A 26,157-nucleotide genomic window follows, 5' to 3' on the forward strand; every position below is an offset into this window, starting at 1 on the left:
TGTATTGTGGTTGTGTAGCTTACAAGTAGTATTTGAGTGTTTTATTTAGATGTGTTAGATACTGAAGAAATGAGTGGTGAACTTCTTTTGAAATCTAACTCAAAAGGTGTAAAGAGAAAAGTAGTTATCACTGAACAGTGGGGCTGTAATGTTCGGAAACAAAAGCGGCAGTCGGGCCTAGGTTATACTTCCACTTCGGGAAAAGATGTTCCTCCGAAAGTTAATAATACAGTTAAACAGTTAAAAATAATAAAAGTAATTAAACTCAGTTACACTATGGAAATATAAAAAAGAAATCTGTTTGTAAAATAAAAAATATAATAAGTGAATAAATTATCAAAATAAATGGCTTTTATCCAATAGTAAACATTTAAATGCAGTTTTCTCAAAACATGGTTTTTTGAGATAGGCCCTTCTAGCAGCTACCGCCTCAATTAATAATTGCAATTGTAATAAGCATTTAATAGTCTTATTTAAATATATTACCATATTTCATATCATAAAAATCAGAGTTTTTATATCAGGTTTTATAAAAATAGGTTTATAACTTAATATGGTTATAACATGAGGTACTTTTAAATATGGGTGGAAAATTTTAAATGGATACAAATCATGTTACTCTCAGAAGATATTTGTCACACATAACATACTGTAACTACTATATATGTTTTTAGCTGTAATTTATTTGCACTTTTTAATTAGTTACTTCTTTCTTATAGCACTGATAAAATTTTCAAATTTTTTACTGGTGTTTGAAGCCTCTACATTTCATTCTAACTGATCATTATTATTGACATTTTTTCATTATATAAATGCATTTTATTACCCTTTTATACATTTCTGCTAAAACTTAATAATCTTATAGGATGAATTTCAACACCTCAATGTTATTATTATTAGCTAAATCTATACTAGTTACTAGTTTATCTTAATTTACGTTTTGAAATTAGCCATCTATGTTTCATGTTGAATGAATAGTGAATAGTGTATTTTTTTAAAATTTTTATATAAATTAAATATAGAATAACGGAAAAATTTGAGTGGGAATATCAAGGTAGGATTTGTAATCCGTCAGCTGCCACAGATTGTTGTTATGTTATGCTATTGAGCTTACACAGGTTCAGACTAAGGATCGCTGCTCAGCGGTTAGCGAATGATTCTAATCAAGAGAATTTTGCATGAGGTGCAGTTAGAAGGCTAAGCGATGGACTCTGAGCAAAAGTGTGGGGAGGCAGAGCTGAGCACCACCACCACCAACAAAACCCGAGCATCTGTAAGAAACGTTGCGATGCTTGTGAATTTGCGGGTTGACAAGGAGCTGGTGAGGGGGGGTTAATGGTGGAAGTGATGTTAGCTACCCTGGTTGCTTGTACATGAACCACGTCAAATCATTTACACTGGCTGTTCACACTTGTCCCATAAGGATGATATATCTTCTGATGGTTTCATAATCAAGGCTTCAGGAGTCTGAGTTTTTCACCAAAAAAAGTCTGATTTCAGTGTGAGAAATATGCAGGAGTATTGTCATGATGGAGGCACCAATTTCTCTTGTATCTTACATTGTACAGTGTCACATACAGGTGTCGGAAGATATCCCTTTAGTAGACTACTCTTTAGTGATTGTTTAATCCTGTGTTGTGTACTCTTTATGTACTGCCCTGTGAGTTACAAAAAGCTATCATCATCACTACTTCGGACTTGGTGGTCTTTCTTAGTCTTAGTAACATGGAATGCTTCCAATGTGAGAACTGGAATTTGGTCTGTACAGCCAAGACAGGGTGGTCACCTGACCAGGAAAACAGGGTATAAGCCGGGAATTTAATGGAACGTGAATAAGCTGAAAATCTCCCTGTAGAACAGGGAAAATCTCACAAACAAATTTCCGTTTCTAAAAACTTATGAAATCAAAAAATAATTTGAAAACTTGAATCAGGACCTGATTCATTAAAAAACATCATATTTTATGTGATGTGATCCGTGAAATGTGAATGAAATTCAACATATCTTCACGAGCCCCATCTGACACCAGTTGTCCCCACTTGTGCAGTGGAGTTTATCCTGTTTAATTCCGCCCATTATTGCGAATTGTGCATAAATTTCAGAAGCATGTAAATTTTACTACGGTTCAATCAATACAATCTCAATACCGCAGCTCTTTTCACTCGATTCCGATACCAACAGAAGTACTTAAAATACGCTTGGAAATTACGATTTCACTACAATAAAACTAGTGAAGTGTGGAAGCTGAAGCCCGCATCCATCCTCGAGTCTATTCGTGGACAGTTTATCCAATGTCAGATCACATTGAATGATTTGGCATGTGATCTCAGGTTGGGAAAGTATCGATTGGAAATGCCCCTGTCCATCAGTGCGAGCTTTGGCGGCACCTTCGCAAAAACAATAGTGGCCTCCAGATAATTCCAGTTTTTTAAATCAGTGTTGTAATCGGGAAATTTAACGGTTTTCTAAATTATTTTTATTGTTTAAAAAGAAAACGAGAGAATTAAATTTGTTTAAAAATTAATGTTTAGTATATATACAAAAGTAAATATACTAAATACTATATAAATATACTAAGTAAATAAACATGTAACAAAGTGTGGACAAAATGATTAGCTGACATTACAGTATCTTCTTTTCATCGTAAAGTTGCCAGTCCCATAATATAGAATGAGAAATAAGTTGTCATATTAAAAGTAACTACCACAGTTTTTTGTTCTTCAGGTGCCCACGTCATATGAGAATCTGTTGCTAATTGTAGAACTCATTATAGCGTTGTATAAAATTTCAGTTCTGAATAAACTTTATTTTGATAAACATGAAGAACAGGGGTTTCAAATTTGAGCTTTAAGGCACTCCGATAAAGCATAAAGATATTATAGAATTACCTTAGATTTCACTTAAATTGTATTCAAAATAATGAAATACAAAAGCTACAAACTCTTCCAAAAATAATGTGATGAAGAAAAGGATTGTGTCAAATGCCCTACAGACAAATTAACATCATCTCGTCAATTAACAACAGGATCACATAGTGCCAAAAATTACGATAAGGTTGTATCTTCATTGAAGCCATCCATGCTGGTGTAAAGAGATGTCTTGCAAGACTCAAAAGAAAATCACTTACTGCATGCATAATCTTTTCTAACGCCTTGATTATAGTACCATTAACAGAAATTAGTGTAAAATTAAGTAAACTCAGAAACTCTACTTGGAAGTGACAAGACTAAGTTTTACTGCTGTATTCTAAACGAAAAGAAACTCAACATTTCAATGAAGTCCGTATCTCAACAATGATTAAAGCACAAGAATGATTTTGGCACAAGGTAAGAATTCTGGCTAAGTTGTTAATGCCAGATTGGGGTGGTGGTGAGCCTAGATAATGCCAGTATTACCTTCACACTGTCAGGGCAAGACATATTGCTATAAAAAAATAATTTTAATTTTGAAATCATCAAAGCAGAGGAAGAAAGAACTAATTTAAAAGACTATACTAGGAATTTCCAAGTATTTAATTATTCTTATTATATAGCCTCTTCATTTTATTTTGTAGCTTTATACATGGATTTTATATATGGATGTATAAGAAAACTGATAACAATATTGCAAATTGTCATATCATCAATTTGCTATTGTTATTGTTAACATTTATTTTTTTAAATCGTAACATTTATATAAAACATTCTAAAGTTCTGTATTTTACACCAATTGAAAACTCTCCACTTTAAATCTAATTATTAATTATTCATGATAAATTCTTGCTCAGTATCTTTCCTTGTTTTATGTCAAGATTATACAGCAATTGTGAAACAAGGTCATTACTTATTAATTTATTCTAATAGCAGTATCTAACGTTGCCAATAATTATAATATTCGACGTTGCTGGAACTACCTCTACGTTGGTCTTGTTTATTGATCATAAAACATAATTAATGCATGCACTCAAAATGGCAAACAAAAGTTATTATATTATTCTTCAATTTACAATTTTGAAACAAAATTTATATATGATTTTTCATCTTGTTATCAATGTCAAAAATAGAGTTCATTTAAAGACAGAGATAGCTTTGAGTCATTCTCATTGTCAGAATGTAATTTTATGGAAATACTTTAAAGCATCTTAGAACTATTTAAAAAATTGTCTTTGATCAGTTTGTAATTAATAGACTCTTAAAAACTTTTGTAATTTTGATTTCATGCAGTAACTGCATATCTATTTTTGTTGTAAATATATTCAAATTGTTTTAAATTACTCATTGTTTTCTTTACTCTATTTTAGTTGCAATGAGTTAGTTTTGCTCATAATTATTATTCATAACAGTTCATTTATTCTTATTAGGCATTTACTGTCTATGTATAGACTAATTATATTGTTTATATGTTACTTTAAATGTGGGAAGAGAATTTTTAAATAGCCAAATATAATATTTGTGGATATGCCAATTATATAAGAATCTTGTATTCAAATAAAAAAATAGATTACAAAGAATATTGTATCTTGAAACCTTTTTTTTGCATAGAATGGTGATAATAAATTGTAAATTTGGGATTGTAATAGAAATAATGATAGAAAAATAGTAAATTTTCATTATTTTTATAAAATATATTGTTTATATTATATTTAAATTCAATCTTTCATAATTTTTGTTTATGTCAAAACACTATAAATTAAAGAAGTAGATTGTTTTATTAAGTTTCATTCAATAAAAGCGTTTAACATAGCAGCACCAATAACATTGTAAGATATAAGTGTGCTTGTTTTGTTCCAGTTGCACGCAATTAGTGAAAGATTAAAACAGCCATGCCCTCCTGCTGAGATGTTTGACAAGTGCTATGATTTTAGTCACGTACTCGATTTCTGCAGTCAGCTAGTCACAGTAGAAGTGGAAGGTTCATGGGATCCAGTGGGTACCAGTGATATCATACCTAACAATTGTGCCTTTGAGCTTTCTGTATTAAAAGACGTGAAGGAACTAACTCTGACAAGAGTGGCAGTCAAGAAATTATACCATGCGGGGACTCTGAGACAGACACTCAGGAGACTAGTCGTCTCACAGTGTGGACTCGAATCAGTCTCGGACATGCTGCTGTGTGATGCTGTGCACAAGCACTTTGATAACAATATACCAGAGGACAGAATATGGCAGAAACTCGAAGAGGTTGACTTCAGCCAAAATAGAATCAAGCAATTTTGTGAGTATTAAAATCACATTTTTAACATTTAAAACCTTCAGTTCAGTAGTGTCATAATGACCTTGGTACACTGTGATGACCTAAATATGCTTTTCTCATCTTAGCTGACTCAGATTTCCACCGGTTTCTCACAAGTTTTGCTTAAGACTGAGCAATTAGGTTAGAAGTAAATCGTAGCAGTTTTCATGTTATTTATCCTGATAATACAGCATGGTAAAGTTAACTTACCGAACAGTGGCATGACTGGATTGTTATCAACACTGTTAGTACCAATTATTTCACTGAGGCAAATTTATTCACTGGTTTTGTAAATAAATACATTTTATTAATATAATTCCTATATTTATTATGCAATAGTTTATATTATATTATTTATATTAGCAGTTTAAAAGCTAAATAATTTGTATTTACTGTGACAAGACATGGGTCACATTGAGGTTCTCAGCGACTAACTAACAATACAAAAACTGTTAATCATATTAACATTATTAACATATAATCATCATAACATAACATCATATTAACATTAATCATATTAATAGGATATTGCTACTTCAAAAAAGTTTTGAATGTAATCACAGTTTCTCACAAATTGGATCAGTGCAAACCTCTTTAAAAAAATTGCAATTTTTAACTGTAATAAATCTTTATATTTTTTACGTACTACTATTTATAAAGAGTAACTTATCCACCCATCAATAATGACAGGACATCCACAATTATAATACAAGGAATAATAAATTTATTGATACACCTTTTTGTAGACTGTCAAAATCTCAATAAGGTTATACGGTACTAGGCATGAAAATGTTCAACTCCCTTCAGAAATAGCAAACTACCTATACCTTTATTTAAGAATAAGTTGTATAGGCTTTTGATTAATTTATTATTTTATTCTATTCTGGAAATCTTTGAATAAAAAAGGTGCGTCTGAATTAGCACCCCCTGGTTATAGCACCCCCTGGTTATAGCACCCCCTGGTTATAGCACCCCCTGGATATAGCACCCCCTTGCTACTGACGTCACGAAAGGGAGTGTTAAATCAACTCAGTGGCTGTGTCCATGCTCTAAATAAGCATCCCCTTTGAATATGGGGGGCCTAATTCAGCGCCTTGACCGTGTCCATGTGCAGATTTAGCACCCCCTTTGAATCAGCGCCAATACCTTATTGATTTGAAGAATAAGGACCTCCTACTGAATAAAACAATAACACTAACCATATTGTGGTCTGATAATGGGTATATTTATTGTATTACTATGATTTGAGTTTTATATTTAAAAAAAACAGATAATTAAATACCTATTGTAAAAAATACAATGCATCGAATAGGCTTAAGTTAAAACTAGGCTCAAGGATTTCAAATACTTTTTATTTTAATGTATATTTAATTTGAAACCAAGGTACAAACCACACAGAGGGATTGATATTGCTTAAATTCGGCATGTGTTATAAATATACATGGTCAGAGATTATATCAATCTATTAACCACTTAAAAATTACCAATTTTTTTAAAATTTTGCATAGACTAATCAAACTCAGGAAAACTTGGTACTGTAAAATTGCAATTTTCCAGCGGCTCAGAATCAATTATTTTAGGGACAGACCAGTTTAAATAGTATAATTCAAACACACTGGACAAACAATTACAATATTATATAAGGTTTACAAGAATCAATATCTGCTATCTCCATCATGTGTTTAGTTTGTAAAGGAGTTGGTGCAGGGCAATAATGTCCGTGAAGTTGATTAGCTTCAGTTATATTCATATCAGTTAGTTCAACTATAATCAGAAAAAAATAATAACGCTGTAACAAACCATGTTAAAACACGTAGCAATAAATATATTACCATATTTTCAAAAGCATTATTGCTCAGGTCAAAACAGACACATTTATATACGTATTATTATGGATCTCCATTGTTTAGTTTCCTCTCTGTCGGTGTGTGTGTATGTTTTAATTTAAAAGTTTATATCTTAAAACCTAATAAATTTAATCCTATCAAGCCTTGGTCAAATGTTTAGGGTGGGAAGGCCAGCTGCAAAAATATATTATGATAATATCTTTAATACTTTCAACGTAGTGGCTATTAAAATAATTTAACTTCTTAAAAATCTGCAATTTTAGTAAGGTATTGAAACAATTACATTTTAAATGGGATTCCATGACAAATTTAATGACCAAACTCGTGTAAAATGACATACACACAGATTTACTGTGTCAAAACACGGTCGACATTGAGGTTCTCAGCGAGTAGATTGAATAATGAGTAGTTCTTGATGATGAGCTGTCTTGGAACTACCATGTTGACTCTCTTTGCATGAAGCTGAGCTCTTCAATTTTCGCCTTGAAGCGTATTCGAGCCATCAGCACGGCTGAAGCAACAAGAACATGCTATCATGCCCTCTTCGAGTCTCACCTCAGATATGGTATAATATTCTGGGGTGGGGCAAAGCAAGAAAACTTGAAACGAGTGCTGGTGCTCCAGAAACGAGCTCTTCGATCCATGGCGGGTCTTCAGCCAAGAGAAAGCTGCAGGAACTCCTTTCAAAGCCTTGGAATTTTAACTGCAGTCTCATTATACATCCTAGAGACAGTTGATTTCGCTCTAAAATCACCTCTTCCAAGAAACAGAAATGTTCACAACTACAACACAAGGCACAATAGCAACTTTAATCTTCCCATCCACAGAACTTCTATTTTCTCAAAGAAACCCTCATACGCTGGAGCAAAACTGTACAATATGCTTCCACAGTCAATAAAAGAAGGCACACCCTCCACGTTGAAGAAGAGGCTCCGGCAATGGCTTGCAGACATCCCACTATACAGCATGGAGGAGTTCATCGCTCGCGTAAGACCTGACATCAGCAGTGCTACTTGACACTACACTACAAAAAATAAATAAATAAATTATAATTATAAAAATTTTGACACCATTCTGTGCTTAAAGCTCATGAATAAAGTTATCTGTATCTGTATAAACTGCAACTCCAGAGTGTCTATTGCCAACAGCGCTCAGATCCGAGTTTCTTTATTTAAAGCACATGAAATACATTAATGTATGTTGCCAAGTTACTTTTTTCTCTAATAAATTAAAAACTAATAGAGATGTTGTAAATGTATCAACAATGACCACCTTTATGAACAATGACAGACAAACACTAACTTCTTAGTTAACCCTACGTTGGTGAGGTGACACCAACGAACAGGAGTGGTAAGGTTGGGTCTGACAGACCCAATTTGTAAAATTAATTGTTTTGGGTGTAAATAAAAGACCGAACACAAGTAATTACGGAAAATCTTGTAATATACATTACTAACTACTAGTACATCATATATTTATACAACAACACAAGCATATTATAAGCATGTTATATATATATATATATATATATATATATATATATATATATATAATGTATTTTATATGCTTAATATAAAAAATTACCAATTATGAATAGACAAACATTACTTGTAAACAATGGATATGAAACATAAGAAACCAGTATTTTGTCTTTAGAAAAACTATGTGTCTAACTTAAGTGTCTAGTTTTGATCTTCAGTGCAATATTTGCAAAACATCGTAGCGTGATTGAGACATATCCAATTGTTGCACTTCTGGCAAAAGTAGCGGGTTTTGGTGTCCTTGCACGCGTGACATCTCCCCCTCCTACCTGCTTCAGGGACAGTCCTTGGTGGGTCCTGAACACCAGCAAAACGTTAACAAAGTTGTCTTATCTGTGTAGAAAGTCTTACATTTGCTGCACGCTGTTCAATCATAGGCTTCATAAGTTGCAAGGCTAAGTTTTTCAAAAACTTTCTACGAGACAATTTATTTTGATGTTTTACAGTATGGAGCACGTGACTATTTATACCAGCTACATTGATCAAATGCAAAAATACGGTAAGAGGCCAACGCCTACTGTTGCGCATTACATTATACTCTGTGCACATTTGGTCAACACTGTCGACTCCTCCTTTTGTGTTATTATAAAAAGATATAATCTCTGGTTTTCGTAAATCTCCAGTACTCTGAGTCCATATGCATGGTTGATATCAACACTACACACTTATTTCTTTTGGGTATATAAGACACAATAGTTTTGTCTTTTTGAAAGGCAAACAAACTACTATGGACAGCCCTTCTACTGGTGTTGACAAAATCCTCGGGAAGAAACGGTTTGTTTTTTTCTTACAGTTCCCACAACCGTAAGTCTTTTTTGAGTCAGTGCTTCAACTAGGGCGTAGGTAACGAACCAATTATCAAGGGTAACATTGTGTCCAGAATTGAAAATAGTTTCACACATGCGTAGCACAACATCTCTAGCAGCATTACTAACCTCGTATGGACCATGTGGCTGAGTCGCAAGAAACACTTCCATGTTAGAGGTGTAAAACAAATTAGAATCTACCATACTAAAAATTTTGAGGCCGTATTTAGCTGGCTTCTTGGGCATATACATACAGAATGGGCAGCGACCCCTGAAAGATAAACAGGCCAATAAAACTGTTTATTTCAATTTCATTCGTTACAATAATTTGGCTTTGATCGGCATAATTTTGAGATAGGCTATATTCAAAATATACTGATTTGTAAATGTAACGATATTTCCGATTATGTTCTCATCCATAAACAAAGACCAAAACTCATATTCGGTAGAAGCTTGATTGGCAGTTTGTGAAAGTGTTGGAATTCTAGCTCTAATAACATTACGCATAGGAGCTTGGCCTTGAGGGATTTCATTTATTTCCCACCTAGTTCTTTTGTCTTTACCCAAATAAAATTCTGTTGGAGTTTAAAGACGTACCCGTGGTTGATCAACAGATGGTTCTTCTTCATCGTGGCCTTCTCCTTCTGTATCAGTGCTGTGTACACTTACATTTTCGTGATCAGAATCGACTTCTTCATCCTCTTCTAACAAAGGATTGTCTATGTCCTCTTCTAACATTCGACGAATAAGTTCATTATTATGGACAATGTTCGCAGCCATAATTAAACAACACAAGTTTACTAAAAAGAAGAAAATAGTTTATTCTGATACTCTAAAACACTGTAACACCAAAGGTAACCTTGGGTCGGTGTGACCCGAAACACAGTAACACTAGTAATAAGGTTGGGTCTGACAGGCCCAGTCCGCTGTTGTATATTTATTGGAAGTGAACATGGAAATAAATTTTGAAATGTAGTAAAATTATTAAATTAAACATGAAGCATTAAATGTATTATGTTTAAATACATATTTAAATACTAATTAAATTAAATAAGAACCATAGGTTTGGTTGTGACCCCCACAAGCAAATTTAGAAGATGCACTCAGAATTTTGTCACAAGTTTTAGAGAGCAAACTGAACCACATAAAAGTAGCGTTGTTCTGGTAGGTGACATAAACATTGATTGTTTAAAGGTACACAAATCCAAAAACAGATTTGAAGAGACTCTAGCAGCTTATAACTTTAACAGACTAAACCTTCCGCCAACTAGAATTACTTATCACTCAGCTTCCCTTCCTCGATTGATTGTGTTTGTACAAACTTCCCCCCATAGAGAGCCTCAAAGTGCACATACTTGATACAGGTCTATCAGATCACAAAGGACAACTTTGTGTGCTAGATATTACCACCGAGCAACCAAGACAGACATCCCAAATCAGAAGACAAATAAATGTTAATACACTTAACCACCTTAAACTTGGCCTTGCACAAACAAATGTGGACCGAAGTCTACTCAACGATATCACCGATGAAGCCTATAACAATCTTCTAAATACTATGACTATGGAAATAAATGCTGGCATGTCCACTAAAGAAACTTAGGCAGAGAAAAAGCAAAACCTATGTTAACTACAATGACATAGAAATTACCCAACTAAAGCAGGACTATCTTCAGTTGCTTCGTATGTATGAATTGACAGGGCTAGAGAGAAACAGATCTGCCATGGCTATAAAAAGAAGCAATATGACCTAAGACTGAGGAAATTAAGGCAAGAGAGTGCAGCAAAACCATATACAGCAGTCCAGCAATAAATCCAAAGCAGCTTGGGAGATAGTGAACTCTGAGAGGGCCACAAAAAGAGGGGAGAAGAACAATCCCACTCATCAAATTAATTACTGAAGGGAAAACCATAGAAAAACCTGAAGACATTGTAGAAGAACTCAACACCTATTTCTCAAACATCGCAGAGGACACATTAAGAGCAGCTAGCAACCTAAAATCAACCATCTACTAGAGTCACAACACCTAGGCCTAGGCTAACACAGACAAAGCTTATTCTAACAAACAGACAACTGTGAGGGAAGTTGAAGAAATCATCTCCTCCCCTGAAGAATAAAACCTCCAGTGGTCTAGATGAAATCTCTGCTAAGCTAGTAAAACACTGTGCTGAAACAATCATTGCTCCTCTTGTTGATGTTATCAACAAATCCTTCAAAAGCGGCATTTTCCCCTCGCTCTCAAAGTATCAAAAGTGTACCCAAAACTGAAGAAAGGAATCTCAACCAACCTCAGTAACTATCGCCCCATTTCAATAATTCCCACCTTTTCCAAAATCTTTGAGAAAATCGTCCTGAAGAGACTCATAGACCCATTTGACACAACTTGACCTCCTCACTAACTGCCAACATGGTTTTTTAAAGGGTAGATCTACAGCCACAGCCTTAACAGACCTAGTAGAATTTATTTATTGATCACATTGACAAAGGCAAATACACCACTGCTGTTCTCCTTGACTACTCAAAAGCGTTCGACTGCCTTAGCCATGATATCATTCTTGATAAGTTAGAGGCACTAGGGGTCCAGGAAACTGCTAAACACTGGTTTTGAAAGCTATCTCAGAGGACGGAGTCAAACTGGTAGAGCTCAGTTACATGGAAAAATGGTGTTTACTCGAACAGTAAAATCAAAGTTACGTTCGATTGAAAGAGGAGTACCACAAGGATCGGTGCTTGGGCCTGTACTTTTTATACTTTTGACAAATGACTTCCCTGATTACATCAAGGACTACAGTTCGGTGGTGATGTACGCAGATGACAAAACCCTTTTACTGAAAGGAGACACACACCAGAGGACATCAGCATCAGTGCATACATTGCCCTAAACATGACATACGACTACTGCCTTACAAATAACTTGGTAGCAAACCCTTCTAATAACAAAACAGATCAATTTCAGCAGAAGAGGTGAACAAATCCCGGCCCTTCCTGATATTGACCTTGCAGACCAAACTGACCTTTTGGTCTCACTCACTCTAGACTCAAATTTGACATGGGGCCCACATGTTGAACATCCTGTGCAAGAAACTCAACTCTGCTCTCTAATGTAATAAGAAGAATTAAATGCATCAGCAACATAGAAGCAGCAAAGATGGCATACTTTGCTTTATTTGAGACATACTTGAGGTATGGTATAGTAGTATGGGGTGGCACATCAACTACCAACTTAAATCGTATACTCACCATCCAGAAGTCAGCTATAAGATCCATAGCAAACCTAAAAGCACGAGACAGTTGCCGAGAAGAATTTAAAAACCTCAAAATTAAAACAGTAATCTCAATTTACATACAGGCAGTCATACTCCATGTTGATAAATTAGGACTCCCAAAAGAAACAAGATTACACTTTCATGACACTAGACATTCATCAAGAATCCCCGTTGCGAGACATAGGACAGCTCTTTATGAAAGAAAACCATCATTCATCGGGGCTAAACTCTACAACCATCTCTCTGCTGACTTCAAGCTACTGACAGGCGAAGCGCTGAAAAACACAGATTGAGCTCCTGGTTGACAGATAATCCAGCCTACTCAATCGAAGAGTTTCTTGACAAGACCAAAGACAGTGACTTAACTTAAGAACATGATAACATTGTATATTCATCCAATATTGAATTGTCCTAACCTCAACATACTTGACACCATTCTCTGTACTTGATGTTCAGAAATAAAGCATTATTCTATTCTATTCTATTCTATTCTATTTTACATCACATATTTGCTGAGTACAAAAATATTTTACTCAAACATTTAATTGTTTACGCAGAGGTGTCTGTCTACCTACATAGGCTAAGTTTTGGGCCATCCGAAAAATTTTGCAAAGAACTATTTTATACTCTAACAGTGAACTCTTTTGTCTAAAGTAAGAACTTAAATTGTTTATGGAAAAAAAAACATCGGGAAGTAAACAAAATTATATTAGTTTTTTTCAAATATTAAATCAAATTTGTAATTGAATTATGGCTTCATATACAAATAGCGTAGTTTTAATTGTATCGAGAAACATAATCCATTGAGTTTTCACGATTGGATTAAACTTGTACTGATAATGCTCAGTGAATACCCTTAACTAGACTATCAGTAAATTTTCGATTGGTGAGGACACCCAATAAACAATGCCTGTATAATAAACATGACACATCATAAAACCATAATTACATTTTACCTTCCGTAATATTCCAAAAACCGACTTCTTCCTGTTAAAATAACCAAATAACCCAATGTCAAATCAAATAAAAAAAAAACTGTTTTTATTTTTATAAAAATGTATAATCGTACATACAGCAGTAAATATTATATATTGGTGAGGAAAAATAATAAATTATGGTATTTTTATAGCATTCTTATGGTTGACATGAAAGAACTTTATACATAATAATAAAAATCTTATATCTCAAAAGGATGATTCATTAAATGAAGACACCATTTATCATGAATTTTACTTTGCTATCTAATTACTGTTTATTAAGAAACTCAAAGGGAAAGAGCCTACATGGGCTTTAATGGCCTCAAACTTGAAAATTGTAGGTTTATGTTCATATTATCTTTATCAGTATGTTAATTAATTTTATAAACATATTAATTCACAGATTTAATTGAAGTAGTATAAATTTAATTAATTCTAATTCTGTTAATTAGCGATATTTATAAAAAAACTCCGAAAACAAAGTCATGAGTGAAAAATTTTACAAAAATATGACAATGTGTGAGAGAGGGAGGCACTCTAATGTCTATTAGCTTTGTTAGTCGGAGGACTTATTATATAATATTGTCATATAGTAATTTCGAAGAGAAAGTATTCATATTTGAGAAACATATTTCTTCATCGTTTTTCAGAAATTTCAACACAACCTTAGATTGCAGCTTATAAGTGACAGCGTCACAAAAATCCAGATAAAACTATTATATATACAATTAAATTGAATCTCTAAAAGACAAATCTGCTTGTGTTGATGATTGAATGCTAGGTGGTGCTAATTCAGTGACTTAGCCATGTACATGCGCTGAATTAACACCCCCCTTGGAACAGGGTGGTGTTAATTCAGGGCCTCGACCATGTCAGTGCGCTGAATTAGCAACCCCCTGCCGTGATGTCAAAGCCCGAGGGGGTGCTTATTCCAGGGGGTGCTAAAGCAGCGTCCCCATCCAAAGAACTGTCAATGTGACATTTTGTAAGAGGTTTGTTATGTTAGATTAAGTTATAGATTGACCTTTTGATATAGTTAACACTGTTGGTCTAAATTATTATATCTGTATTTTAGAGTTTTTTAGATTGTCTGGATTTTATTGTATGCTGACTTTGTCCTAAGTTATTAATGTAGCGGATTTGACTTTGTCTGTTGCTTGAATGTAAAGCTTAATGACAGTAAAATTCTTATTTATTTATTAGACTGCAGATATATTTCTTAAATCATCCATTCTGAGCATCCTGTCACAAACAGTTCACTGTATCGAAATGTGCAAACCCTAAAACATTTTACTATCAATAATGAATCATGCATTGTCTATGGGTTGGAAAAAAACAAAAATTTCTACTTAAATATCAAGGCTAATCCTCTTCAAGATAGAAAATCACTGTGTGAACTCTTTTTTAATTAGAAAATTTGATGCTCAGAAACCAATATGGCCTGTGCTAGGCAATGTATTTCCAAACACTAAACCTGGTGTCTTTAGAAAGCTAAGACAATTGCATCGTTAAGTCAAACTTGATATGGTTTCATGTTCAAAGGGCTCAAATCCAGCTGATAAAATCTGTCATTGGTTGACAGAATTTAAAATCCCAAAATAACTTGATTAAATTTCTAAAACTACCTCAGCCTACCAAAATCAAGAACTTAAAATCATATATAATGTGAAACATCTCAAATTGATTGCAACATTTACTGACTAGGCAGAGAGAGATGAATATAACATTATTCTACATTGTAGATCTGTATGTCTTTATCTAAAGCCAAGTTATCTGGAGGATCACATGTTTGGTTCAAACCTTGGCTTCATATAAGTGTGGGAGAGTTATCTCATCCATATCTGTTAATTAATTAGTTGCATATTATCATTTACTGTTTATGTGTAATTTTGATATTATTTAATTTGAATGTAAAAAGATATTGTTATATACCATGTCCTGAAATTTGAAAGAAAAGGAGATTTTTTTTTCCTTCTTAAGGAGGTTTTTTTACGTCAACAGCATTTGAATCACTTATACTAAATATTTTGTAAGGAAAATGATGTGAACCCACATGCAAATTTGTATCAACTCCTTCAGGAATCAAACCCATGGTCCCTGGGTTAGCCTTACCCACATGACAACAATCACCTCCTCACACTACACAGTAATATGACCTTCAGTTCCGTGAAGGTCAGGTGAATTTATGACTAGTATAATAAATATGCATGATACAAAAGGACATGGTAGAATTTCATATCAAATTTTATCAGAATAACATCATCTAATTTTGGTGTTCATCAAATTTTAAACTGCATTATTACTTAAAATACGGTTTAATTGATTGAAACAATTAAAATGAAAACTTTTGTTGAGCATCAATTTGTGAAGGAAACAGGATTTTTCCGGACATTTGCCATCGTTCAGTGAAACAAGAAAACAGTAACACTATGTTTCGAGATCTGCAATCTGATCTCTTCTTCAGGTAAAGAACTAACCTAATACATAATTACAAACTAGGAAACGTAGTGTTACTGTTTTCTTGTTTCACTGAACAATGGCAAATGTCCGGAAAAATCCTGTTTCCTTCACAATCCTTCCATCGTCAAAAATAACCTTCAAACAAAGCATCAATTTGTGTCATAAGGCAATCTAAAGGCCTATATCAGCTGAAATTTGTAGGTGTAACAAAAACATGAACGCTCATGGAAAATTTGGTTTTATTTTTGTGAACACCCATAGGTCTAATCCTCTGACTGCCATCCATCGGATATCTGTTGTTTATTTTCGTTCTTTAAACACCAATTTATAGATAATAATTGATTTGGACCACCCACTTAATCTCATTTGTTATAATACATAAACAATCAAGTATGGACGTAATTCATAACTGTTGGAAAGGCGAAGAGTTGCCGTACACAGCACTAGTTTTTTTTTATAGTTTTGTAAATGTTTAATTGTTTCATAACAAAATATTATGATATCTACTTACAAAAAACTATACTAAATTTGTGATCTTTAGGTTACTATAAAATTGTACAAAACCCAAAAATATTGTATAATGAATATAAGAATAACTGTTTTTATCTGGTAACTATCCCTTTTTTAAGAGACGTATTATACAAATTTTGATTTCTACTAAACGTAAAAAATAAAAACCTTGGGTTTTCTCACAATATTTATTATTTTAGTATTGTCTAGTTTATTGTAAATAAAATTATACCAAATATAGTTAGTTTACAATTTATAAACATTTTTACAAATTTATGTGTTTTTGATCACGAAAACCACGTTTCCTGTTCTGCTTTCTGTTTTTGTGCTAAAACTAATTTATTTACCCGAAGACTCGTACAAAACTGTACATTTTCTGAAATTAGATTAAATTTGTGACCTTTAGGCTATCTTGGAATTTTAAATTGACGTACTGAATTATTTTTCCCAGGCACAACCCTCTCCCTTTTTTTACATGCAAATGAAAAAAATTTTCTCCACTCGCTGTAAAAAATTTAAATGAAAATATTTACCTAGTTACTTATTATCGTTATATTATACTGTTGATTGTGAACAAAATGATAGCAAATACAGTAAGGCATACAATAAAAACAATTTTTACAGATTATAGAAAAATATCTTGCAAAACTGGGACAAACGGCGTGGTGTTTAAAGAAACTATTTAGGGCAGTCGGAGGGTTAAGGGACGAAATAAAAAAAAAAATTTAAATTAATATGGAGACATTGACAAGTTCCTTCCAAGTTGTGAAAGGATTGGGGATCCCTGATAGTCCTAACTTTGCCTGATAAAGTATTAGTACTTAGTCATTCATCATTCTATCAAAATCAGATAGTTTGTATTGTCTCTTACATGGACTGATTTTTGTGGGAAACACTTTTTTATTCAGAGCACCTTAACCCGGGAGTGGTCGCGCCTATGTCGCACCTGAATCCGGTCGCTGTGGGTCTAGGTGACCCGCAAATTAAAACCTTGTTATATCTGAAAGCTCTATTACTTATTTAATTAATATTACATATATGTTAATTTTGGAGCTAGGTAATAGAATTTAATATGTTTCGGAAACATTTTTTATTTATTTACATGTTGTTTTAAAAATTATGAAATGTATGTCACAAATCTTAGCAGTTTTGTGTTGACTAATTGTCTAATGTCTGTATACAAATTTAGTTACAAAATATTTAAATTTTAATGATTGTATTTATTGGTTTAAGATACAAAGTACCTAAATAAAATTTAAAACACATACATTATTTCGAAATATTTTTAGTAAATTCTCCTGTCAAATGTAATAAAATAATAACTAAAACTTAAGTAGAAAATTATTAAGTAAAATATTAAAACCACTATGAAATATTTAAACCTTACCTAATATTGCATAAAATTAATTTTATAATAACTAAATCTTAAAATAATCCAAACTTATCACTATTCTTAAAATATTATCTTGAGAAAAATGTTTGAAATAAAACAAGTCAGGGACGCACTCTTCATTGATACCTGAAAATAAATTACATTTTTCAAAAAACTTAAAGTTTAAAGATTTCTCTTTTACTTATTATTATAATAAATTATATTACATGAGTAAACAATATGAAGTAATCCTAGGTAATGTCCTCTATACGCAAGAGGAATTTCATCATCCGACACAGGTCCAGGTCCATCATTTTCCGAATCTTCGTCACTCTGCTCTGTATCTGAATTTCTGCAGGCATCGTCCTCTCTTTCTTCTATTTCATCTACGTCACTTCCAACATCAGTTTCAGCTCCAGTTTCAACATCGGATTCAACATCTTCTTGCAGAGCCTGGAGAATTCTGTTTTCATCCAACACTACACGCTCTGTCGCTCGAAAGGGAGCACTTGTACTTGAGCCTTCAGCCATTTCACTTAGTTTTTTTAACAATAACATAGAATAAAACATTATATGCTATAAATGTTAATAAAAACACCATAAACGCTAAAAAACACTGTTCAAAAAATAATTTGATCTAAGACACTTTGACAATGAAAACGGTCGCTGCGGGTCACGGTGACCCACACGTGTCTATCCCGGACACCAGTCTCGCTTAAACTGAACAAAACTGTCCTGAGTTATAGTGGGTGGGGAGGCAGGCAGGTATGCGAAAGGCCGGAAAAATTAATATTTTTGTATAGTCAAGACAGATGACAAAAGTCACGTGCGGGTCACTATGACCCACAGCGACCACTGCCGGGTTAAAATAGTCATTTAAACCAAATGTTATCAAATCAATATTCTATCAATTTCTAAGTCATGTGTATGGACAAAGTAAACTATGGAGTAGTAGTGATTGCTGATTGTATTAACTTTGTTGCAGGTAACACTGTGCTTCTGATGCCTAATATCAAACAACTGACAGCTAATGAGAATCAGATAACACAAGTGGATGATTTTACGCAATTGTCTTCTCTTACTCATTTGTATCTGTCAGGGAATTCTATCTCCTGCACAAACGATCTGCATCTCCGTCTTAACAATATAGTACATCTTGACCTGTCCCAGAATCTGATCACTTCACTTGTAGGCTTCTCCCAGCTGAGCACTTTGCAGGGTCTGGACCTGGGCTCCAACATCATTTCTCAAATCAGTGAGGTGCAGCACATTCAGAATTTGGCCCAGCTGGACTATCTGGTATTGACAGGAAATCCTGTATCCACCGTGGTTGACTACAGGATTAAGGTATGTCTCAGTCCTTACCTATTCATTTCTAAATTTATTTGTTGATGTCACCTGGTTACAACATTGAATTGTAAAATTAACCATCCTGAGTAGCCTACTGTACTGAAAATAAAAGAATTCATAAACGTCAAAAAGAATCTCTTTTGTATATATTTGTAATAATAATAAATTAAAACTGTTTGACAAAAACACCAAATTCATTTTTTTGGTATGAAATATACACTTTGAGTACATAGATGTAGATTATAAAAATATAAACAACATACTTGATTGTTGTTTATGTATATATATATATATATATATATATATATATATATATATATATATATAAATTAAATCTAATCCTTACAATATTTACATAGTATGGCAACGTCATGGGTTTTTTAAATTTCTGACATTCATACAACAATACACACTCACACATACAATTTGACACCTACGCCTCTTTCATTCATCGCCAATGCAACCCACTTAGTACAGTGGAGTCAGTCTTCTAATTGGGCAGTCTCCCATTCGAATGCCTAAAACTCACCTGCTTGCATTATAGAATGCTTGTGGTACCAAGAAGGCGTTGGAGCATATTTAATTAAATTGTGGAGTCTGTTGAGGAAATGAACACCGTTCATAAACTTGGAGGTTATAAAATTCAACTAGTTTTTATATCTTTAATTTTGTCAGTGATTTTTTTTCAAAGCTACTGTAATACAATAGTGCCATAGACAATTTAACTTTTTTTTAATATCTCCAATGTGGAGTAAATGTGGAAAATATGTCCTAGAACAGTGACGCCACGTTCCTTTCCAAATGTGGTCCCCAATTCAAACCCTATCATACACACAGAGAAAAAAATCAGCCTTCAAATCAATGGTACAGCCTCTTAGAAATGTGGTGTTAGAAGTCTTTAATATTGTACAGTGATTGATAACACTTTCTTGGTCGCCTATGCCCAAAAAAATGTGGGATAATTCCTTAAAATTTGTTTGTGAGTTTTGTGTCAGATTGTTTTACCAAAATATAAATTTGTAACTCTTATGAAAAAGATATTTCTATCTTAAATACTTTTAAAGAAAATACGTATATAATTTTTGTTATAATCAGTTGATTAGAAAAATAATAATAGTAACGAATAATAACCAAACTATGTATGTGTAGCAAAGTAAGTACTATAAGTGGCTATATATTAACTTTTCTTCCTTTCTTTGGTGAAAATTCTCTAATAATTTGTTTTATGTCAGATAGCATTTTTGCATTTGTTTTGTAACCAGTCAGAAATTATAATTTGTTTTCTTATTTGCAGCCCCTTTGGGCTTGTAGCTTGTAGGCACTTGCCTGGTGGGCCTACTGGTAAATCCGCTACTGTTACCATAGCAACCATTATTAAGATCCGATTTCTGCTTATAGCTTTGTTGCTCAGTCCATATAAAACTAGTTCAGAAAGAATATTGATGGATGATTGAATGTAGGTGCTTGAACACTTTGGCCGACGAGCTGCTTGCATCTGCCTGGACAACGAGAAACCATCACAGAAGGAACTTGACACTGTTGCTGTCATGTTAGCATTGAAAGTGGTCAAGGAGGGCAAGGCTCCTGTTTTCTCCAGGACAACAGAACCAACATATCCTAACTCACCTCAATAACAAATACTTATATTCAATGGTTTGCAATCATGTGGATTCTTCAGTGGGTCTCTATAATAATAAAGCAGCCGTTTCATATCATAACTCACCTCAATAACAAATACTTATATTCAATGGTTTGCAATCATGTGGATTCTTCAGTGGGTCTCTATAATAATAAAGCAGCCGTTTCATATCCTAACTCACCTCAATAACAAATACCTATATATATTCAATGGTTTGCAATCATGTGGATTCTTCAGTGGGTCTCTATAATAATAAAGCAGCCGTTTCATACACAGTTTATTATTTTTAATATGCAGACTGTAAAATATATATTATTTGTACATAGTGTATCTATTTAAAATACAAAATTGTATTATTTTCTACACTGATGTAAATGTAATTTAGTATAAAATTATTTTAGTATGATTTATATTTCAATCCATATGTTTGTAATAATAAATACAAAATTGTTAATTTTAATTTGCTATTTTTTGAACTAGCATTTAAAATACATTTTGCTTATGTATTGCATGTATTTGTAGTACCAGTATTTTTTATTTGTCATTAATAGTTTTATAAATTCATCTCTTATATTACTTATAATTTATTTAGAACTTAATTAACTAATTATTCTTTAATTATGATTTTTAGCACATGCAGTGTGTGAATATTCTTCCATGTAAATATTTACTTGTATTTTGTTTTGCATTACATTTCATTTTTGTCTATACTAACACTTTTACTGTGATACTGTAACCAAATTCAGATTATGTGCTATGTTTTGATATGATCTAATGTAGAGCACCATGGGGTGTTCTTTCACGGTCAGTATGTTAACATATGTAAGTTTTTTATCTATAATTAATAGTAGCAAATCAGTTTTTAAATATTAAAACAATTATATCACTATTTTGTTTGTCTATATTATGTGTCTTGCTTGTTTCTTAATAAAAAAAATAGTATCAATAAATATAATATCAAGAAATTAAAATGTAATCCTGAATTTTGAAGTTTGCTATAGAGATAAAATTTGTTAGATTAATCCAATTGAATTAAAATAAAGTGTTTCCACTCTTATTCACTAGCACATTATGAGTTATCAACACTATAATAATTTCACAATACCATGTTAGGCTACATAATTTAGTAATAACAAAAAAAGATCATGTTACATGACCAATGACTGTACAAGAGACAAATAGAATAAAATGTATCTAGATGGGAAAAAATCAAACGAATGTGGTGTGTGCCTTCAGAATTGTAATTTAAAAAATTGAAAATAACTTTGCACTTCTATGAACTGGAACAATCTTTTATGGTACCTCAATCATTACAATTGGTTCACACATGGTTTTAAGTGTGTATAAAAGGTTTCTTGAGGCAGCTGTTTAAACTTCACATTGTATGTGATAACCACCCGAGCTGCAGAATATGTCTAATAACTGCCTGTTCAATAACTTTTGATACAAGTCCCTATATACTTCAAACTTGGTACATATGTCACTTATATAAGTGCTGCCAACAAAATCCTCTGAGTAATAGCCAATTGAGATACTCTGGACATGATTGTCACACAGAATAGCTGGTGACTACTGTCTATGTTAAAAACAATTTGGACATAATATGTATCAAAATATAACGCCTCAACGCTTAACTCAGGTAAGCTCAAGCAGTGTTTTGATTGCACATTGGGATCAGTGTGTATTGCAATCATTATATTTTGATCTTATTTAATAATAATGAACTTCAGATATTTATGAATTCAGTTAAACATGTTACACTAAAGTCTACCATTTACACTAAAGTTTACTGGTTTACAGAGTGTTAAAACATTACTAACGTAATTCAAATTTTGAGACACCGTATTTATATTGTGTTAGCTATATTTCCATGGAGTGTGAATGCTACATTCATATTTAGTAAAGGTTTGACAGTATCCTTAGTTAAAATTTATAGTTATTAAGCTTTTTGATTATGTACAATAGTCTTGCCAAAATAAAAACTCACTAAACTATGCCGTACAGTAAAATTCATCGCTTGAATGACAAAGCAGTAGCAGCAGAATTTTTGTATAGCAATATTTTATTTACAATCTGTTACAACAAACATTGAGAAAATACTTTTGTAAGTAAATTATTAAATGACATTACAAACCATTAAAAGTCTACATGCACAGCAGCATCATTGATTACATTTAAATCATACATGCTAGTCAGGAAGACAGGAGATGATTTATTTCAGAAACTGAGTTTTTTTAAACTACACCAAAGGTTACTTGTAGATTAATACTTATTATCAAATAGTGAATTAATTTATCTTTTAACTTTGTTTCAAATCCGATGATATAAGTTTATCTCACCTACATCTCTACACCTTCTGGCCCTCTGGTACACCCATTGTGCTATTACGTCAAGTGCTATTACCTTGTGTTAGCCATGGAACTGGATGCCATGATTTATTTGTAACAATTAGGGTTTGTGTATCATACAAACGCAAAACTAAAAAATATATAAACATCACTACAGCATTTACAGAATTTAACTTCTCAATTTATTTCCAAGTAAATTGATATCCATTAATGAAAGTTATCTGAAATTTCCATAAGTGATAAATTTATTTACGGCTTTAGGAGTCGTAATATGCAGCACACAAAACACAAGGTCATGTTTGGACACTGCTTCTATCCATGATGAACCAATAACTCTGGAACACTGTCGATAATGATGTCCCAGAGGGTTTGTGTCAGCAGTGTGGTAAATCACGTCAAATGGCAGTACAGTCAAGTTAAAAGAATACAGAATAGTAGTCAGCTGTTAAATACTTATAGTCATGTTTAATCACCAGTAAGTCAATGTAATCCATAATGGCTACATTACAGTAGAGTAGCAAGAATCTCAGACAAAAGAATATGTTCAAAATTCCTTTTATGCCCCACCTCTGTAGGGCGTTAGCACATTTACAAAAGTAGAACCTCCAAACGGGTCTTTCCAATCTCCAGAAAAAACTCAGGTGAATTAGAGTATTTACTTGGTGTACAGAAAGCACATTAGTTTTGAAATGATCATTATTGCATACTGCTACACCTCCTCTAATTTTTCCCATCCTATCTTTCCTAAATAGTGAGTGCCTGTCGGGGGAACCTTATTGAACAAATTTTTGGTTTCAAACACGTCTTAAGCACATCAATCATGTCAAATTTGTAGGCTGAAAATTCGCTCTGTCTTTATCTGCATTACAATTTGTCATTTCACATTAATATGAATGGATTTGAAATTTTTAAGAAAAGGAGCGAGGATGTTAAATATCTGGACAGTATCGGGTGAGTGGGTGAAAGAGGCACAAGTATGAGTGGTCTGTGTAGTTCCGACATACTAGACCGGCAGTCGGAATCGTGATACAGGGACACATGAAACCGACACCGTGACCGAAACTGAGTCATTAACACATGGATTAACTGATATGCACCGCGCCGTTTTTAATATTTACATTTCATCTGTTTTGATAACATAGTCTTATTAATCATTGTTTGAATATTCTGTTGAACTGTTAGGTGCGTCCACACTAGGAAAACGTTCGAGACGAACATGTTCCACGAACGTTCGCCGAACAAATATTCAGCGAACTAGAAAGATTTGTCCGCTGAACATTTTATTGTAGTAGTCTGTCGAACAAAATTAATGTTCGCTCTGAATTCATTCAGTGAAGATGGATGCGCGTACCCGTCGGCATTTACTTGCATGTTCTGTTATATCTGCTGCATATTATATTATCAGGTATCAACGTCGGCGTCGATGGTGGCAGGGACAGTTATCGAGAAGACGATACGAATATAGCGGTCAAGACTTGACAGATGGCTGCCTCTTCTCCAACTTTACTCGGATGTTGAACTTTGATTTTGAAATTCTAGTAACGTTAATAGGCGCAGAAATTTCAAAACAGAATACGAATTTCCGTAAACCAATAAGTGTGAAAGATCGGTTAGCAGTTACGTTGAGGTTTTTGGTGAGCGGGGACTCTTACCCTTCCCTAATGTATTTGTTTAAAATATCCAATCAAAGTACATCAAATATTGTTCCAGAAGTATGTACAGCATTAGTGAGAGCATTATCTTCTTATGTTAAGACGCCAACTTGTGCTGAAGAATGGGTTGCGGTTGCCAATGAATACCGAAGTAAGTGGCAATTTGACCATTGTCTAGGTGCTCTTGACGGCAAACACGTCGTGTTGCAGTCACCAGCGTATAGTGGAACAGAGTTTTACAACTACAAAGGACAATTTAGTATAGTGCTAATGGCACTTGTGGCTGCTAATTACTTATTTTTGTACGTGGACGTGGGATGTCAAGGAAGGTTATCTGATGGAGGGGTTTTAAAAATTGTGAGCTGTGGAAGAAGCTTGAAAACAAAAGAAGCCGGTTTACCTCTTGATAAACCTTTACCTGGTAGGGTTTTTGCGGTAGGTACCGCACGTAATTGTTGCCGACGACGGTTTCGCACTTCATAAAAATATATTGAAACCCTACCCAGGGCCACAAAGAAAAGGCAGCAAAAAGAGAATATTCAATTACCAAACATCAAGAGCACGCAGATGTTCCAAAAACGCTTTTGGCATTTTAAGTTCGATGTTCAGAGAGTTGAGGAAACCTATGCTTCTTGGTCCTGACAATGCTACAAAGGTAGTTAGTGCTTGTGTTTACTTGCACAACTTCTTGCGTTTAAGCAAATCTTCATCAAAAGTGTATGCCCCTCCTGGAGCTTTGGACTGTGCACTACCGGATGGAAGTGTTGTGCCTGGGGAATGGAGAAATGATCAGAGAGAACTGGCATCGTTTTATTTTTTTCTCCCGTCTGTACTGAGACAGCAAACTATCCATTTTCTTCTTCACAACTTCAACGTCTGCGCCAACTTCTGTAGCAATTACTTTTAGACTATCGTTTCTTTTATTTTTCATTTTGTAACTCTCTTCCCGAGGATTCCACAGTAATCTGTGCTGTTCATACAGCTTTATCAAAGTAAGAATCTTTTCACGGTCCCACAACTGTTAACAACTCATGACACAATTCTCTACACACACAGTAAAACACAAGAAACTAGCTGCAAGGGTTGCGACGCGCAGGATTTCTAGCTCCGGACTAAACAAAAGTTCGCTCTGTGAGTAAACATTTAGGCTGAACAAAAATGGCATCTGTTCAGAACG

The 26,157-nt window shown here is 33.5% G+C and overlaps 1 protein-coding gene across 2 annotated transcripts in view; it reads left to right on the forward strand.

Moving 5' to 3' along the window:
* The window catches only part of LOC124357428 (nischarin), a 30,023-nt gene extending 7,986 nt beyond the window's left edge, over window positions 1-22,037 (forward strand). Inside the window, exons 2-5 of one of the 2 annotated variants that reach the window (XM_046809230.1) lie at window positions 4,770-5,193; window positions 18,977-19,338; window positions 20,802-20,994; window positions 21,092-22,037. In XM_046809230.1, coding sequence (XP_046665186.1) covers window positions 4,770-5,193; window positions 18,977-19,338; window positions 20,802-20,975 — 960 coding nt within the window. In that variant the 3' untranslated portion in view covers window positions 20,976-20,994; window positions 21,092-22,037. Of the gene's footprint in view, window positions 1-4,769; window positions 5,194-18,976; window positions 19,339-20,801 lie in introns of both variants that reach the window. The other variant, XM_046809229.1, reaches the window with a different exon arrangement.
* Window positions 22,038-26,157: the final 4,120 nt, after the last annotated feature.

Source organism: Homalodisca vitripennis, chromosome 3 (genome assembly GCF_021130785.1).
Source record: "Homalodisca vitripennis isolate AUS2020 chromosome 3, UT_GWSS_2.1, whole genome shotgun sequence".
NCBI lineage: Eukaryota > Metazoa > Arthropoda > Insecta > Hemiptera > Cicadellidae > Homalodisca > Homalodisca vitripennis.